Source organism: Drosophila eugracilis, unplaced genomic scaffold (assembly GCF_018153835.1).
Source record: "Drosophila eugracilis isolate 14026-0451.02 unplaced genomic scaffold, ASM1815383v1 contig_2088, whole genome shotgun sequence".
NCBI classification, from domain to species: Eukaryota; Metazoa; Arthropoda; class Insecta; order Diptera; family Drosophilidae; genus Drosophila; species Drosophila eugracilis.
In genome coordinates, this window is record NW_024572964.1 from 7,599,040 (window position 1) to 7,618,060 (window position 19,021).

At 41.4% G+C, this 19,021-nt stretch overlaps 1 protein-coding gene across 10 annotated transcripts in view; it reads left to right on the top strand.

Annotated features, from left to right (window-relative positions):
* The window catches only part of LOC108107865 (collagen alpha-1(XV) chain), a 56,261-nt gene extending 42,969 nt beyond the window's left edge, over nt 1-13,292 (top strand). For 5 of the 10 annotated variants that reach the window (XM_017215634.1, XM_017215635.1, XM_017215636.1 and 2 more), the window contains 13 exons: nt 1,221-1,334; nt 3,945-4,190; nt 5,428-5,505; nt 5,613-5,859; nt 6,946-7,100; nt 7,176-7,268; nt 9,717-9,839; nt 10,420-10,446; nt 11,047-11,061; nt 11,449-11,579; nt 12,143-12,322; nt 12,388-12,621; nt 12,872-13,292. In XM_017215634.1, coding sequence (XP_017071123.1) covers nt 1,221-1,334; nt 3,945-4,190; nt 5,428-5,505; nt 5,613-5,859; nt 6,946-7,100; nt 7,176-7,268; nt 9,717-9,839; nt 10,420-10,446; nt 11,047-11,061; nt 11,449-11,579; nt 12,143-12,322; nt 12,388-12,621; nt 12,872-12,965 — 1,737 coding nt within the window. In that variant the 3' untranslated portion in view covers nt 12,966-13,292. The other 5 variants (XM_017215638.1, XM_017215640.2, XM_017215642.2 and 2 more) reach the window with 3 other exon arrangements.
* Nucleotides 13,293-19,021: the final 5,729 nt, after the last annotated feature.

The following is a 19,021-nucleotide window of genomic DNA, read 5'->3' on the forward strand; positions in this document are numbered from 1 at the left end:
CAACGGTGGGCGGTGGGCGGTTGGTTGGGGCCGTAATCATTATCGCACTGTTACGTTTATGAAAGTGTCAAGCTACTTGTGGTCGACGAGGCGGCAGTAAAAATCAGACAGCCACTCGCCTCTGTCGGCCCGCCCATTGTTTAATGTCGGAGGGTTTATCATCATTATCATCACCCCAGAGCCGTAGAGCTGTGGAGCCTTTTAAAAGCTTTCTGTGGGTGTCATACCCTCTGTGTGTTATCCTCGGGATTGGGGCGGTGCCAGTAGATCCGACTAGGAAGCCACTGGCAGTTGTACAAATGGGTTGGAATTTAAACGTAATAATAAAATAGAAATCAGGAAGAAAAGGGAAAAGAATGTTAAGGAAAAACTTTTATAAAATTTTAGAAAAAATAACTGAAATATAATCTTTTATAGGGTATGAAATAGGTGTTAATATGGAAAAACCGAAGACTTTCTAAAGACACATTTAGAGTCCCCAAGTAAGGGAAATGCTTTTATGTTTATTAGAACGTCTTTTGATTGTCGACACGACGACTTCCACTTTTTCAGATGTTTTATTCACAAAAATTTACCAAGTTACTTCCATATACTCGTACATGAGTGTTTCCCCTTAAAAGTTGCAATTTTGAAAGAAAATAAAAATCGTTTTCTGATTTAAGAACCAGTGAAATCATCTACTAATGCGCTCTAATTTCACGCCCATTGCTCTATATTATTGTTAAACGTATATCGTATCGAAAATTATGTATTCTTGTAACAATCAACACATAAATAACAGATAAATTGGAATCCAACCAGGACCTTCAAGGTATAAACATTTTAACAATTTCATCTTATGTTCCCACCAACACCACCACCACCACTTACTCGTTAATAAAACAAAAACCAAAAAAGGTTTGTCGGGGGTAAGCGATGGTCATATAGCCTTTAATGGACTAGAACCACTTGGCATCATTAGTCCCGCCCAGAAATCTGAGTGGAACTACGCCCACGAACAGCAAAAAAATAAGCTCCGAAGATCATTAATCAAATTTCCGCCGTGTGTTTGCTGCATGTGCTGTCCAATGGTGTCCCTCGTCAAAAAGGGACGCCTGCTGTGGAGTGAAAAAATGATCAGAAAAATGGGGCCCAAAAAAAAAATACATGTATCGAAAATAAATTGTACAACAAGCAAATATTTAACAAATTACTATGCCTATACACATACCCATACACAGGAATCCCTAATGGTCAACTCGATGGGCGCATTCCGGGGGACGACGCAGCCGGGAGCCAAAGGTGTGCCCGGCGAGAAAGGTGATGCCGGCCAGAAAGGAGAGCGTGGCGATCCGGTAAGTCAGAGGGCATGTCTAATAAATGGCCTGGGTTTTCCTTCCATCCATATACCTCAACCCTCAATAATTCCTAGTTCTGTGTGTGTGTGTGTGTGTGCGTAGGTGTATGCATTATAAAGTGTTCCTTGTGCCCACACGATTGTTGTTTCAAATATATATAATAATAATTTCTGCCCTATTGACTACTCAATTGATTTTGAGGCTTCTTAAAAGGGCAATCGGGCCAAGGAGCTCGCCGCCCTTAGCCCAAATGAGCAAAACAGTCTGCAAGGATAATTTTTATTCGTGTTTGGTAGGGCATTTTAGGGCAGAAGGTTAAAGGTTTCCATTTATGAGGAAGGAATAGAATGGGTTTTAGATATTGTTCTGATGTCAAGGAGGTATCATAAGAAATAATTATATAGTTAATATTCCCAATAAAACTTTACTAATAACGTTTTTAAAAGTTCATAAAATAAAAGAAAATTAACGAAAAATGGTCCAGTTAATACCTTTTAATAACCATTTCAAATCAATTCCTTACAATAGAGGCTATATATTCCTCTTAAGATAAATAATACTTAAGGTTAGTAAAAGTTTTCTGTTATCTCCTTTCAAAATTTTACTGCTACCCGAAAACGAAATATCTATCTAATAAATGCCAAGCGATTAACCCCGTGAAAGGATAAACGCCCCCAAACTCCTAAATTACTTCTTTGAGTTCAAGCCAAATTGTACCCATTTTGATAGATAATAATAATTCTTTCCAGGACGCTTCAGCTCCAGCTGAGCTCCACCTTCTGCTACTCCCTGCTTTCATATTTATGGCATCGCAGTCATTTGTGCAGAGGAAATACACAATTTGGGACATAAATTTCTATCAGCAGAGTTGTCCCCGAAATGCGTCACTTGAGACGATGGACGAAATGTCTGCTGATTTCTTGTCCGGTCGTGGGGGCCAATTTGTGTGCATTTATAGCTCATTTGATTTTCAGTGGATATGGTCATGTTGTGGATCACATCCCCGAAAATAAAGGGGGTCGTGAATGGGGCGTCCCTTCATAAACTATTTCGTTTCGTTTCTTTTCACTTCTCGTTTTGGCATTACTTTCATAATAAGTTTTGGCCATTTGGGAAGCTCATCCTGCTTAGGAGACGCTTACTTCCCAGCCATTACCCTGTATGCCATTTAGCAGCTTAGTTGGGGTGGCTTTGCACCCTCGGACTGAAGGAGGATCCTCCTCCTCCTCGCTCCTCCCTCACCAAGTACGTATTTCTTTTATGTGCAACCTCAAAAACTTAAATCTGCCAGCAGGACTGGCATAATGTGCTTGTTGTTAGTCTGTTTGTTTGTCGGTTTGCCGGGTTTTTTCCTTTCGGCTTTAGCTTTCGGTTGTGCAAATTATCCGGACCGGTGACTCTCACGTGGACGGCTTCCGGGTGTCGCAGATTACTCTGTCGAGCAACAACATCCAAATTGGGCCCATAAAGACACATCCACGACCTTTTCATATACATAAGTAATATTTATGCGGCTTTATGTGGCAAAGGAATCTCGGTGTAACAAGGTCGCTTTTAAGTAGTTTACCCCTGGTGGCCACACCCGGAATTAATCGTGCGTAAAATAAAAAGAAATTATGCAAACAGCCGCCCATTGAGCTTACACACACAGCCACACACTCATATTATGAAAAAATCGATTGAAATTTTATGATAACTTCACGCCCAATTTGTCAGATGGCGGAGATGGCGGCATGTGCCGGCAGCCCAAGTTATTGCATTACAATTTTCAGGGAAAACTAATATGGAAATTAGCATTTTAAACGTATGAATACACGCACAATTAGGTACGTTTCATTAGGCCTAAAAAACAGACGCGCGCGCACACACACAGAGGGATCTTGAAAGACAGCCAACTAAGGAGCACTCGTGTGTGTTTATGTATGTGTGTTGCCTTATTAATTATTCATTAGTTGGTATTAAGTTGGCGATATGGAGCAAGGTCTACGCCCGCAACAAGCTTGGAAAGCTCAAGGAAAGCAGCAGTCGGATCAGCCAGTTACCTCTGAAATTTCCCAACCCAAATACCAACATCCTAACATCAGGCGTGCGAATTTATGGCGAACCATTTAAGGCGCTGATGATGTGGAAGACGTCTCGACTCGCTGGGGATGAATTGAGTCGAAGTCGAGCCGAAGGAAGGAAGCAAATTTCCACACAAAAACCAAAAGGACCACGACCCATCCACCCGAAAGGAATATGGTTTTGTGTTTTCGGGCTTGTCACCCAGCCATTGCATAAATTTCGCTTTGCGTGTGTATGCTTTCGTGTGTGTGTGTGTGTGTGCGTGTGTGTGTGGTGTGCGGGATTTCGGAATTGATTTGATTTCAAAATGAGTTTGAATTGAATTTTTTCTGTCGTCGACAAAACGTTTGAAATTGAGTTTTACGGCCAAATTAGGCAAGAGGCTGCTGCGGCTGCTAGGCCCAATCCCCGTCCCAGTACAACCTTCGCCTCTATCCTCCATCCTGTCCCCCTGGGCACATGTAGCCATATATTTAAGACCGTAAATCATTTCACACACTTGCTTTCCTTTTCTCGCCATCTTTCCAACGAAATGAAAAACAGGGTCACAAAGGTGCACACGGGCCCAGTGGCGCAAAGGGTGAGCCCGGCGAACCGGGAACGCCCGGACTGCCGGGATTGCCTGGACAGGCTGGACAGCCCGGCGGACTCGAGGGCCTGGCCAATGCCAACGGAACCAAGGGCGAAAAGGGCGAGAAGGGCATGAGGGGAAGGCGCGGCGGAACGGGTGCAACTGGACCAATTGGACCGCCCGGAAAACCCGGAGCCATGGGCGATATTGGCCACTCGGTAAGTGAAAGGGGAAAAGCTATAGAAGTCTCGGCCACTCGGAACTTTTGCATGCATATTCATGAGATTGACCAACTTTCACATGCTTTCACCCATTCTGGCCAGAAGCGTAGTCAAAATTCTTTTATGGGTGAAAGCTGTGAGTTTTGGTAAAGAGAAAATATTGTTTTGGTAGCGAGAAAATTCTGCTTTTATGTACATTAAGTTATTTTCAAAGATAAATAGTTTCATAATTAATACTATACTTGAAAAGGTAATAAAATTTATACTATTTGATATAAACTTTATAAATCGAATTTAGGATTAGTTTCCCATCACAACTACGCCCATGAGTTCTGGCTCCAATGTTATTGCTGTTGAGAAAGTTCAGAGACAAACAGAAATTTTCTGGCCGCATTCGCGATCTAGACAATCAGGGCACTAAAGGAGGTTGAGACGCACGGAAAAACAGGAACAAGAGCGGCGGAATGAACTCAAACGAAAAGTATTTTAAGTGCATTTTCATCACGGTTATTCAGGACGCAGGATGGCAGTCAGCGCATCGCACGATTCCAATTGCAGTTCACCCAGAATTTTCAGAATTTCCGCCATTATTTGGCAATAACAACTGCTAAGCAATGGTAGCAAGGAGCAAAGTTTCCTTTTTTTAGGGGGTGGTGGGGAAAGAGTCAACGAATTGAAAGGCAGGCGCGTGTGCTGCACTTTTCCAAATGGGCGATGGTGTCCTTTGGCATATTCTATGCCAACTGGCATCGTTTACCGCCGCGAAATCAAAATCTTGCAACGTATTTACATGAGCTGCCAGCCAAATGGAACTTTGGCTCAATTGCCGGAACGAGAGGAGAGACAAAAAAGCGTTGCAACTAGAGGACTGTTGCACTCTTCTCTTGGAACTGCAAAAGTTTTTCCAGTTTTTTGGCCGCAGTTCAAGTTGTTCCCAGTTGGTCCGATTCGTTGCACTAGAAACTTGGATACTCCACGCGAGGCTGACGGCTTTTGCTGCCAATGATCTTATAATTTGCTCTCAACTTTCCCACTTACGAATGTGATTTTTCCTGGCCATCTGCAAACTTTGCTACGTGCTGATGTCATTTAGGCGATATAAAGGATATCAAATATATAATTGAACGATTTTTAAAATGGGATAATATTCTATACATATCTTTTCAGCTTATTCAATGGTTTTTCCTATCATTATTCCCTGATTTTTATTTGACTTAATTTAATTGATTCACAGGGCCGGCCTGGTATGACAGGACCAAAGGGTGAGATGGGTCCCAAGGGACCAAAAGGTGACTCCGGCGGACGAGAAGGGGTAAGTGCCAAAAGTCGATGTCAAGTATACGCCCCTGTCTGGCCAGAGAATGGTGATGGATCACCAAAAGGGCTACCGAGATACTGACTTGTGAAACGTGTTCGCAGGTCAAGGGTGACAAAGGCGACCGAGGTCAGGATGGTCGTGATGGCTTGCCAGGACCTCCTGGATTGCCCTCTACCGGAGGAGGGGATGGTGACAGCAGCGGAGTACAGTACATACCCATGCCAGGACCACCAGGACCTCCGGGACCACCAGGCCTCCCAGGTCTATCGATTTCAGGGCCCAAGGGAGAACCAGGCATGGACTCGAGAAGCTCCTTCTTTGGCGATGCATCCTACTACGGGCGACCAGGTGAGATAATCCTGAAACAAAATATCCCTTCAAATCTGTTGTATATATGTGAGATGTGAGCTTAGTTAGTGGTCAATATCTGTACATAGTTAGCATTATCCTTTGCCCAAGAGCCAAACCTAACTTATCCAACCGATATCAATCCATGTCATTTGTATCGTACTCGTCCTCAAGGAGCGCGCTCATCCTTGGACGAACTCAAAGCACTGCGAGAACTGCAAGATCTGCGCGATCGTCCCGATGGCACAGCCGGTAATCGAACTAACTAAAATCTACAATCTCAACTCCATTCATACCATATTAGCTGTACTTGTAGTCCTACCTTTACGGAATGTTGCATGACTTCCACGTTGGAGCTGCTAATTGCCTTCAGTTCCCAAAACACACCTTTCCATTCCCATCAACCATTTTCACCGGCATGCCTTCACATAGCCAGCCAGCCATTCATGAACTATGTTAGCTCCTTTTCAATGGGGAAAGTGAGTTTTCCTCATATTTGCACATCATCATTAACTCATTTGCCGTTGATAGAGTACAACGTGTAAACATTTTCTTTATGCGCGTATTTTCACACCGTCATGACTTTTCCCCCGCCAAATATATAAAGAAAAAGGAAAACCCACAACTCATGGCTTCACACATATTGATATTACATTTTCAGTTACCAGTTTGGCCAGTTTTTGACTTTTTCAGTCAGTTTAGAGAGGGCGGTGAATGTGCAGATTAAATATTAAGTTAAACTTTTAAGGCACAAATATAAATTTATTTTGTCTTCTTTTAGTAATGAATTAAATGACACAAAATTTACATTGCATGAACTCTGGGTTATAATTAGAAAAGTACAAATGATATACAATACATAGAATTGAATATTATTGAAATTTATATTATTAAAAATTCAAAAAGATTTTAGTAACCGAATTTTATAATATTCTTGTAAAAGAAACGACCAAAAATACACACAGAAAATAATAAATAAGAATTTATATTCCCTCACTGTTTGTGATTTAGCACTTTGAAAACAAGAATTGAAGTAAATGCAGGATTTTGAATTATATGTCATAATGCATGAATTATCCTTTCCAGAGCCACCACGCCAGCCAGGACATTCACACAAACATGAAGACACCCTGGGGCTGGTTGATGGCGAGGAGCCTTACTTTTCGGCATCCTCATCGAACATGAACATGAAGATTGTGCCCGGCGCAGTCACCTTCCAGAACATCGATGAAATGACAAAAGTGGGTGTCGATTGGTTAAATTTGGCAACTGCCATGTATTTTTAAACTCTTTTTTTGGTTTGATATTTTCCGCAGAAATCGGCCCTCAATCCACCGGGCACATTGGCCTATATCACCGAAGAGGAGGCGCTTTTGGTTCGCGTCAACAAGGGCTGGCAGTATATTGCGGTGAGTTTGGGCCAAATCCTTTTCGTTTTTTTTTTCGTTCAGTTTGGTTTGGTTTGAGGGCCAGGATTTGATTTCTGGCTCCTAAGCAAACAGAGGGAGGGTTTTTTTCTTTTGGGTAGCACTTTTAAAATGCCAAATATGACAGGCGCTGGCGGGTGGCTATTATTTTATGGATCCCGCTCCGTCGTCCTCTGTTGTTCCATTATGGATATAAGCTTCTCCGGAAAAATGCATGCGAAAATAGAAAAGACAGGCGTGTGGGATTGTCTTCCTCTGCTCTTGGCCATATTTATTTATTTATTTTTTTCTTGCCTGCCATAAAGTAAGGTTTGTTTGGCATTGCCCTTGTATCGACTCGTTTTTTATTTGCACATTAAATGTTGCAGACGTACAGACTGATTGCCATTGGATTCCCCCCCGTAACATGTTAGAATTTGTATGTGTATCTGCGTTATTCAATTATATTGACTTGCGCTTGGCTTTTCACTTGTCCTCCTCCTCCTGGTTAACGGCTGCAAGGAGATACCAGAGACATGTGGCATGTGGCATGTGGCAGGCAATTTGAGTCAGACAGTCCGTCAGTCAGTCAGTGAGTCGGAGGTTCAAAACATTTATTGATGGAATATAAAACATGCATCAGTTGATCTGGTTTGGGGGGGATAAGTAGGCTGGACCCTCCTTGGAGCCATAAATTCCTTTGCCAGATTAAAAATAATATTAAACGAAAATCGAAGATTTTTTATTGTCCTTCCCTGGACAATCCACATGCCAATTAATCTCGCTCACCTCAGTTCAAGGGGAAATTGTGCGCCTTGTGGGAACCTTTTATTACCCGATTTTCATCCTGGCAATTTGCTGGGCTCAGCATTTTTAGGAGCTCTCTCTGAAGTTGGCCAAATTACACGCAGAATTGGTCGATTTCTCAATAGCCTGTTAAACATTAAAGTGGTCACAATTTCGGCTGCTTGTTGCGTTATTGAAGTCATCAAAAAATTGAAAAATGAAAGCCAAGCGAAGGGAAACTAGTGCCTCAGCCAAAGTGTACAAATTCTCAGAATTTGGTAGCTGCAAAATGAAAAAAAAAAACTGCTCGAGATTCGATTTCCGCTTCCGTTGTTGCAGGGCACAAAAGCCAGCACAGCAGGGTTGTGCCTGGTGGGCGTGGAGCCAGCTTCGGGCCGCCTGGCTCCAGATCCTGGATCCTGGCAACTGGCATGTGCATAAGGCAGCCCGGAATGAAAACGAAATCTCTTGCCTTTGACGGCAGCATTTAAATACTTTTGACAACAAAACCCGGCACAGGACCATGAACTGTCAGGGCGCGACGAGTAATATGGCAAAATCGGGCCAAAGCAAAAGGACCCTTTGTTGGCAAAATCTCAACAAGTCGGGGAGTCAGGAAGTCAGGCTACACTGAAATAAAATATTACATAATATTATTGCCATTAAAAATTTGTTTCTGTTTTTCTTAACTACAAGCGAGTCAGTATGACTAATTGGGTAACGAGGGGCACTAAAATTCAGAAATGCCAACTCCCTTGTAGGCGTCGCAATGAGCGTGCTGCTCTCTTCTAGTGTCAAAAACAAACTGTTCTTTATTTATTTTATCTGAGCCTTTTGCTGATCTTTCGAATGGGACACACATAGTGTTCGTTCAACAGATCTTTCTGAATGAGTAAGGGAGAGGAAAACATTTTGTGCTTACAACTCAGTGTGTATAGATAAGTATAACTGTTTATAACATATGTTAGTGTGGCCGCTTGCTAAAACAGCGTTAATCCTTCGTAATCATGTCACTTTTCATATTTAATCTAAGAACCTGCAGAAGTTTATATTTTACATAAAGCTTGTATTGCAAGTTAACTTTATTATTTTTCCAGTGTTTTAGGGTTCCCATTTGCATTTCGCATTCGTCTGGGCAAAATACACAGCTGTCTGCCGAGATACCGAGATGGTAGCCGAGGCGGCAGCCTAATTAGATTTCAGTACACGAGTCGACTACTTAAAGTTCAAAATAGTAATTAAAACTTTTGTCAGACGCCGTCGCGCATTATGGCTGTCGAAAATTTGACCCTAATATAGTCGCAGAAAAGCTTGGAGACGGAATTGAGGCTCCTGGTCTTTGGGATTCCGATAAAGACTGAGGACAGTTTCGCTACATACAAATATACATACATACATATATTTTCCTACACGTAATGCAAATATTTGAGGAAAAGTTTCAATACAACGCTGATTTCATCATCGCATAACGGGTGGAGTGCCGCTCGGTGCTGTTTGCCTTCTGTTCCTGCTGAAATATTAACTACTTGAAAGGGTCTCTTGTCGAGCATATTTGCACAGAGCTCTTGTTTTATTAATTACAAATTCGTCAAACGCTTGTTTGTCTCCGCGCCTTTTAATTACGATTCCACATTTAATTCTCCCTTTGTGTATCTCCATCTGCAGCTGGGTACCCTGGTCCCGATAGCCACGCCCGCTCCGCCCACAACGGTGGCTCCTTCGATGCGATTCGATCTGCAGTCGAAGAACCTGCTCAACAGTCCACCGCCCCTGCTCAATACGCCAACGGTGAGTGATGGAAAATTGTCATTATTTTCTTCATTTTTTTCATTTTTTCTATTTTTTTTTTTATTTTTGCACTTTGTATTTTCCACATCTACTCGCATCGTATCTGTCGGTGGGATAATGACATTGATGAGGAGGAAAATTAAGAGCGTTTCGAATGGAAATCAGAAGTCCTAGTTGGGATTCCCTTTGTGTGTATTAATTGTACTCGACTTTGATGATTTCAAAATGAATTATTTATAAATCGAAAAGCTCTGACATTGATGTTCCCGTTTGTATGTCATTTCCCGCCGGCAGTGCCTAACAGAAACCACTACTAACAGTAGAGCTGGCTGATTATTCGATGATATATCGATTTTAAATGATATTTATAAAGAAATATGAAATTTTACTATCAATAATTTGTCAGCTCTTACACTTTGTTAACTATCACTGCTATTTTTATCCAAGATTACACGACAAATTTACACACTACTTGTTCCTAATTTCTCAATTTAAACTCAGTGAAACGAACTGAAACTGAAGCCAATGCTATCGATATAACCTACTAAACTTATTTATAATTAATTGTCGTTAAATGCAGTTTACAACCGCGCCCGAATACGAAACGGTAATTAAATCCATAATATCGCATATCGTAGTGTCGACTAAAACATAAAAAAATAACAAAAACGAACGGTAAAATAGCCAACGATTCTTGCACACACTCGTTGAATAAATAATTTGATTTTGTTTGCTGGCCAATGAAAATATTTCTAATTAGCGAAAATTGCATTCGAAGTTCTGTTAAACACGGAACAATTGGTGTAGTCTGATTTCCTGCTTTTGTCTGTATCCGTTGATGGTTTTATATTTTCATTAAACCGATGGGAAATCTGATCTTTTGCCTAGCTAAATAAGTTATATGTTTTCTGTGTTTTTCTGTGTCATTTTGCTTTATTTAATAACTAGACGCTTCTTGATTGAATTTTGTCCTTTTGCTTTTGGTTAATCCATGAAGCTTAGTTCTCAACGATTCGCATCCCACACGAAAGTCAAGAACGTTGAGGGCTCCTTTTGTTTTCTGTGTGTCTCTCGGTGTTAGAATGTGCTCAGAATTTCCATTTAGATTTATTAAAATACAAATATTTTTGTCCCACATCCAATGGCTGCGTCTTCAAACGAAATTAACGGATTTGAAAATAAAATCAAATTATAATCGCATTTCCAGTGGTATCCGCGAATGGTGAGTCACCCATCCTTGTGCCTTGTCCCCTTCAATTAAGCTAGAGATCCGACCTTTGAGCTCCTGCCACCCACATCTCTTTATATTTTTACATTATGAGTGCTGTGTTTTTTTTTGCCCTGCAGGATGTTCTTGGCATTTTTTTTTCTGTCTATTATTGTTTCCTTAGAGCTCCGGCAATTATTTGAAATATTTTACTATCCATTACTCCTACCTATCATTTCTGTTATAGTCCCCCCAGGGTTTGCGCTTGCCCTTCTCATTCAGCTGGCGACCTTTGTTAAACAAACAATTCCTGGCTATTAAATTCTGTATTAATTAGATCTTAAAATGCTTGACATAAATTCCGCATTAATTTCATGCCATATTTTCTTGGATACGGAATAGCTTCGCGTGGCCGCGCTCAACGAGCCCTCCACCGGCGATTTGCAGGGAATTCGAGGGGCGGACTTTGCCTGCTATCGGCAAGGACGACGGGCCGGCCTCCTGGGCACCTTCAAGGCATTCCTCTCATCCAGGTAAGTACACAGTACTTGATTCCTCGGCGAGTGTGTCTTATCTTTCTTAAGATTTTTTCACGCGTATTAGGCCGGTTTTCCTGTTTAGTTTTTCCCAACTCAGGCTATTAAGATTTTCCCACAAATCCAGTCCAGAGCATTTTTCTGCTTCAATGCTTGGCGTTGCTCATACGCCACGTTTCCCGGCTGAGCCGACACTTTGGGAACTCATTAGTTGCCGCATAATCTTGATATTTGAAGCGGAGCAAAAGCGAAAAAAGCGCGCGCTACGCTCCAAGTATGAAAACAAAAGCTTGTGAAAACAATTTCGTGCAATTTATTTACCCAGGCTTCCGGCAACCAGGGGTCTGAGTTGGAGTTCTTTGCCGAGTTTCGGGTTTTCCGAAGGGCGGGGGCCGTGCAAAAAACATAAATAAATGAACGAACGAACAAAGAGCTGGCAAGGAGCAGCACCTGCCCTTCAGACATCTTTTGATGGCAGTTTGTTTGTTCGCGTGTAATTGCCGCTCGTATGCGCTGGCAATAACTTGTACATAAACGAAATGCTTAACTCTCGTCCGCAGGGTACAGAATCTGGACACGATTGTTCGTCCGGCTGACCGGGATCTGCCCGTAGTGAATACCCGTGGCGATGTGCTCTTCAACTCATGGAAGGGCATATTCAATGGTCAAGGTGGCTTCTTCTCGCAGGCGCCGCGAATCTACAGCTTCAGTGGCAAGAATGTGATGACGGATTCATCATGGTAAGATTGCTATTAATTCTTTAAAAATTCCTTATTTAAATCGTAATACTTTAATCCTATTTTAGGCCCATGAAAATGGTCTGGCATGGTTCGCTGCCAAATGGTGAGCGCTCCATGGACACCTACTGCGATGCCTGGCATTCAGGTGACCATTTGAAATCTGGCTATGCCAGCAATCTGGACGGTCATAAGCTGCTCGAACAGAAGCGCCAGTCCTGCGACAGCAAGCTGATCATCCTTTGCGTTGAGGCCCTGTCGCAGGATCGCAAACGCAAGAAGCGGGAAATCGGCGGCAGTAGGTATGTACTTACACGTGTCTTATTGATTTGGCATTAAGCTTTTTTATTACTTGCCAAGTTTGCTCATTACCTCTGATGGCCACAAGCACTTGTACAGAGGGAGAAAATGTTTCTTATTCGATTTTGAATATGTTTAGTTTTTGAAACTGATTTAGGTCTTTAAATTTATATATTTTTATTTAAGACAATGGAGTAGGCATATTGTTAATAAATTCTTAATATTTTCACTGCATTTTGTCCTTTTTCACAGCTACGGCAACAGTCACAGTCACGGCGAGAGCGAAAGTCTGGAGTTCAACACAGCCGAGGAGTATGCAGCGCATTTAGAAAATTTACTGCTGTAAGCGGAACCGGAAGGAAGAAAAAGCGAGTCACACCAAACCATTCTCATACACAAAAACAAAACAAATCACAGCACACACTCACACACACGTACATACATTGAATGTAAACGTAAATCATGGCCATGCATATAATCAGCGAATTCCAAACAAAAACCAAAAAGCGAATACTCAGACGACAGATGGATGTTGCATATAAATACATACTTATATTACCCATACGCATACACACACTAACTATATCGTAGGTAATGTCTAATGTATTTCCACGCGTATATCATAAACACAAATAGATATGATATATATATATATATATATCATGGATATATATATATGTATGAGTTGTACTTTATGTTCAGGAAAAGGCATCGGCAAACAGCAATTTTTGTACAAGCAGGAAAACGTATTCGTAGTTTGTAATCTGTAATTTGTAACTTACCGTTAGCCGTAACCGAAGTAATGTAATTTTTGTAATTACGTAAGCTTACCCCGGAAATAGCAGCGGAACACACGGTCGCCTCTGCCTACGCATTACTGGCCAAATTAGTATCCTACTTATATAGCTCGTATGGCAAAATGCACCCGAAACGAGTATCGAGATGCGAGGACTCTTCACAGGACCCTGTATATGCGTGTATAAATGTGTATTTTTGTCAAAAAGACTTCTAGGTGTGTGTAAATTATAAGAAAACGATACGAAAAACGTTTTTAAACTATCGCATGCAGCCCTTTCTGCCCACTCTATATATATGATATATATATATAATTAAATAAAATATATATAGGATATATGTTTTACGACCGATTTCTACTCCTATCGTAGACCAGAGATTTTCTACAGCGTAGCCCGCGCGATTCCCCAGAATACTCGTAATCGATATCCACATTCGGATCGCAGTTTTTATATGCATCATGATGAGTAAAGATAATGAAATTATAGCATAATCCACACACACACAGAGAGACACACACGTACGAGCAAACACACCTAATACATGCACATCCATGGATGGTAAATTCGTAATTTATTGTCATTCGATAACGAATACTTAACTAAATTCTAATTATAATTACCGAGCATAGTTAGTTACATAATAATTTCTTTTTGCATTTAACCAAATGCATTTCCAACTACAAATTTTGTAATGTAATTAAACGTAATTGTAATGACAGTTAAGGTATTAATTTAAAACAATAAACCACAAAATGCAGAACACAAAGCGAACGGCGCGGTAGCCAGCCGCAAGGTGACATTATATAGTACGATTAAAGTAATATATATATATATATATAAATAAATATATATTTAGTGAAATCAAAACTGAAGTGCAGAACCCTCTAGTCGTAAGCCTAAAACATGAAGAAAAGAAAAGAGCGCATAACAGAGAGATACATAATAGCGTAATATGATTGAATAATAAAAAACAATAAAAACTAAACTATCAAATGCAAATAAAAGTCTTATTATTTGAAAAGTGCCTTGCAGATTGCAATCTATTTAAAGTGGATAGTTAAAAACTTGACTGCAATCATGGCAAATTGGTTTCGGTTGTTTTGACCTTAAAATATTAATATCCATAAACACGCATCGAAATTTCACTTGGCATATTCACAAATCCCTCATGGATATTCTGCGCTGTCCATCTGCATTGGAAATATTTTATGTGGCTCATACATTTTTCACTAAATAAAAAAAAATATTACAAATTCATCTGCCTGGGCAAATGGCAAGAAATTACTGTGATCAATATTTTCCATTTAAGTTGGAATCAATTTTCATTTGTATTTCCATTCCGCAGCCCAGCAACAAAAGGTATTTGCATGAAGGGAAGAAAAACAAATGCGGATGTCTATAGCACGTTTACCTGTATCTGTATTTTTTGTGAATCTGTATGGGAAGCTAAACCTATATCTATATCTGTTGCCCAATTGATGCCTGTCTGAGCCGCACGTTTGATAACCAATTTAAATAATTTTTCACTTGAATTAAAGCAAATGATTTCGAACAAAGAGAGCCACGAGCTCTGCGGGGCCATTGATGCTTTATGAATTTCAATGGCGGGCCAACATAGTTTCCGGATGCGGATTTCGTCTCGAGTCAGAAAACTCCAACAGATTCAGAGATTCAGATACTTTGGCATGGGGGTATACATATCTGGCTGCTGTCAGGCAGGCAAATAAACAAACAGAGCGAGCCAAGAAGCCGCCGAGTTGGCAACAGTTGCGATTCCGTTTGGGATTGGGACTGCCAGCCTCAATTGTGATGGAAACCGCAATATTATGAGGGAATTTGGTGGAGGGAACTTCTGTGGGAATGGCCGCCACTTAGGCACAAAGCAATCAAGCCAGATGAGCGGGATGAAATTTTAATTTAATGAATGAATCCGGATCTGTTGTACGAGTATTAGTTGATTAGCTGCGAAGCCAAATCAAATTCCAGTACCCACCGCCAAGGAGAACCATTCAAACTCGTAACAAGTATTTTGAGTTTTCAATTATAAGCCTTGCTCGAGGTCTCAGGCCAGAAAAGTTTAAATTCCGTGTGCGGCTGACAATGTCATTCATCATAACACATTTAGCCGTGAGCTTATTAGATTCCACTTTAGTGCCCAAGCGCATTTACAAGTTTTCCAAGCTTGTTTTCCAGCTTCTTACTTTTTTCTTCATTGCTGCTCCATTTTCCTTTTTTTTTTTTATCATTGAAAGAGAGAAGAAAAACCCAAAACAACTTTCCCACAAACACACATACGAGGTTGGCATCCGTAACAAGTTTCCACAAACACACACACACACACAGTTACACCCACTCGCAAGGGCGTACATATGTCACGAGTGAAAACAATTTATCATTTAGCTTATCAAGACGCGCGGCCTAACGTCCATTATTTTGCGGACGCTACACAGAGAATTGTTTTTTGATGATAGAACCCCCCCCAAGATGTAGTAGTTCTTTTGGGCTGGGAAGAGGGTGTTATGTGGGCGTTAGGTGTGCGAAACACACAAATGTCTGAGAAATGATTATTGTTATGCCCGCATGTGATTTACAATCTATCATAGCCATTGGGAATTTCGAATTACGCAGAATTATGAATGGGTTCCAATCAAAACAGATGGTCTAGTCTACTTCACTGAATGAGTTCTAGTGTTTCCCATTAGAAAACAGAAATGGAAATGTGCAGACTTGGGAGAACCAAAAAATAATATCCTTGATTATATTTTTGGTAAATTGCAAATGAAATTCCGTAACCTTCACCGCAGGCAGACAATTATTTATAAACATTTTCTAGGTATAATGAAGATCTTATATTGCAACCGAAGGAATGTATAATTTTTAATGACATTATTTAATTTTAAATCACCGAAATGATGGCCTCACCCAAGACAGACAATTACGGCTAACAAATGACATGTATGAATATGCCTTTGATGGGGATAAGAGGGGTTAAGAGGTGGGGTGGACCGTTCGGCCGGCTCACGTGTAACTAAAAACCAACAATTATGCATGCCAAACCTCAGAAACCGATGCCACGCCCACAGCCCACATAGCAGAGCCCTCGCGACGTCAACATAGCGGCGACAGCGACAACGGAATCGGAATTTGCATAACTTTGTATGAGATTCTTGCAGCGCAGAGCCATGTCGAGCCACAATATCATTCATACATGCATGCAGCTCACAATCATGTGCACTGGAAAAAACAGGAATATTATTTGCTCTAAGAAGCACAACAGAGTTCCTTTCTGATTAAAAGTCAGCGAGTTTCAAGTTCCTAAGCTCCTAAGTTAACTTTTGAAAATATTTTCTAAAAGCTATAATAAGCATACGAATTTTTCTTAGTGCACCTATACAGCAGGGCACGTATACACTGGCAGACAATGTCAGTGAGCCGTCAACATTTCAACTTGTCATGCAAGCGGGAAAGCGTGGAAAGTGATGGTGCGGGTAGTCGGAGTGCAAAAAAGGTGGGCGGGTCGGGTCGTACCGTAAAGTCGAAGACGTTGCCCCGGGCTGCTACATGGCCTACCTTCAATTTGTCCGTGTGCTCCGCCATCCGATAACCACGGAAAATACATAGAACCCGTGGCCCGGCTAAGGCAGAGGCACAAACCCAAAGCCCAAGCCCAAGCCCAAGCCCAACCACAACAGCAGCAGCTTTTGTTGCATACTTTGCTGCGTTGCCGGCAACGTATTATTTCAGTTACGTTTTGCGGAAATGCAACTGAAAACTTGCAATTTGTTTGACGTTTCGGTATTTTTTCGTATGAATTTATAATGCCCTCGACTTCAACACCTGTCGTTTGCCGTTCGTTTTGTTTGTTTGTTTGTATTCGTTCTCGTACTTGTTTGGTTTGCCAGGAGTTTGGTTTCTGGTTTGTTGCTGATTTATAATGCAGGCGATCCTCCTCGGTTCGGCCCTGTGGTTTATTGATATATCAACGGCATCGTGATTAGGCAGAAAGTCAGGAAATATATAAGCCCACGTTCACTGAGAATGTGTACACACATGCGTATTTATGTTATGCCGCCGCAGTAACACACAAAAGGTAGCAACTTTTAATTGAAAAACTTGGGCACTTACAACTTGCAAGGAAGCGGTGGTGACTGCGCCCTCCTCTCTCTTACTCCCTCGATGCCACTCTATTAGCAGTTGCAGGCGTAGGTGTAGGCGTGGCAGAGTGGCAAGTGGCAATACTGGCATTGTCGCCGGCATTACTCAAGTTGTTAGCAATGTTTACAAACACAATAAGCAAATACGCCAGCGATAGCGGGCTCAACAACAAGTCCACTGAGACCAAAATCTAGTTCAAATTAATCTTATAAAAGTGGTAAAAAAGCATTTAAAAAATAAGCAAATTAACTAATTGGTCAGGAAATATTGATCGTGTGATCCAGAAAAATTAACAAAAATCTTTTGACTTTCTAAATTGAAAACTATAAACTTTTTCCAGTGACTCTCTCTCTCTGTTGCTAGTGAACAGGTTTAGTTGACTTAAAGACGACATCGTCAACACGACTTCTGTTTACATAGAAAGTTTTTCCGCTCTCCGTTTCTTTTGGCTCGGCCGACTGATAGTTAAACAGCGCTAAGCAAAGTCTGGCTGGGAAACGTGCGATAAGTTTTCCATTTTGCTTCTGGGCAAATATTTACTACCACGGCAATCGGTATTTACCTCGGGGCTGCAGGTGCAATGGCCATGACAGCGCTTAGCCATCTTGCCACTAATTAAACTAACTAGGATCATCGAAATAAAACAATCAAATCGAAATGCTAAAATGCTTAACTTTTAATTAGCAGTCGAGTAGGAGAGAGACCCAGCCCAGCGACCAAAATACATAATTAAAATTATGATTTGGCTTTTTGGGAACTAATCTATTTTGGCCGAAATGTAATTGGCAGACGAAAATTTCATATGCAAATTGTATTAGGTATCAGGGGAGGTTCATTTCCCGGTGTCCAAAATGGCCAGTTTCTGGGGTTTCGCCAGCGACCACCCAACTCGTAGCGATTATCGGCGGTGGCAGGCTGCAGTTCCAGCTGGTTGAAACAATCCACTTGCATAAGCAAGGTACTGGTAACGCGCCTCCCTAGTGTCCCCTGCCAAATGCCACACGGCAGAGGCTTTCGCATCGGGATATCGGTATATCATGCAAACCATAAGCCTATTAATAGCCCCTGTCTGCGATCAGACAAGCAATTAAAATTGACTGCACTTTTGAGCGGATGCCCTCCAGCCACATCGGCCATCTCCTTTCACCCCTTCCACCCCCATTTTCCTCACTTTCCCAGGAAAATTGTTCAATTGGGCGTAAATGTGTCGGCGTCATCGCCACGTGCACGTGCTTCCCGTACTTTTCCAGGCCGGCAACTGGCAATTATTTAGGACCAGGCCGACGCGTTGGCAAAACATAAATTTTTACCCAGCATATGTCTTGTAATTTTGGGTCAATGTGTGGCAGATTGTTGTTGTCATCTGACAGGATGGAGTTTGATTTGTTGTTTCGGAATATGAGAAAGGATGTGCTGTCACATCAAGTATACGCAAAGTGTGACGTCTACC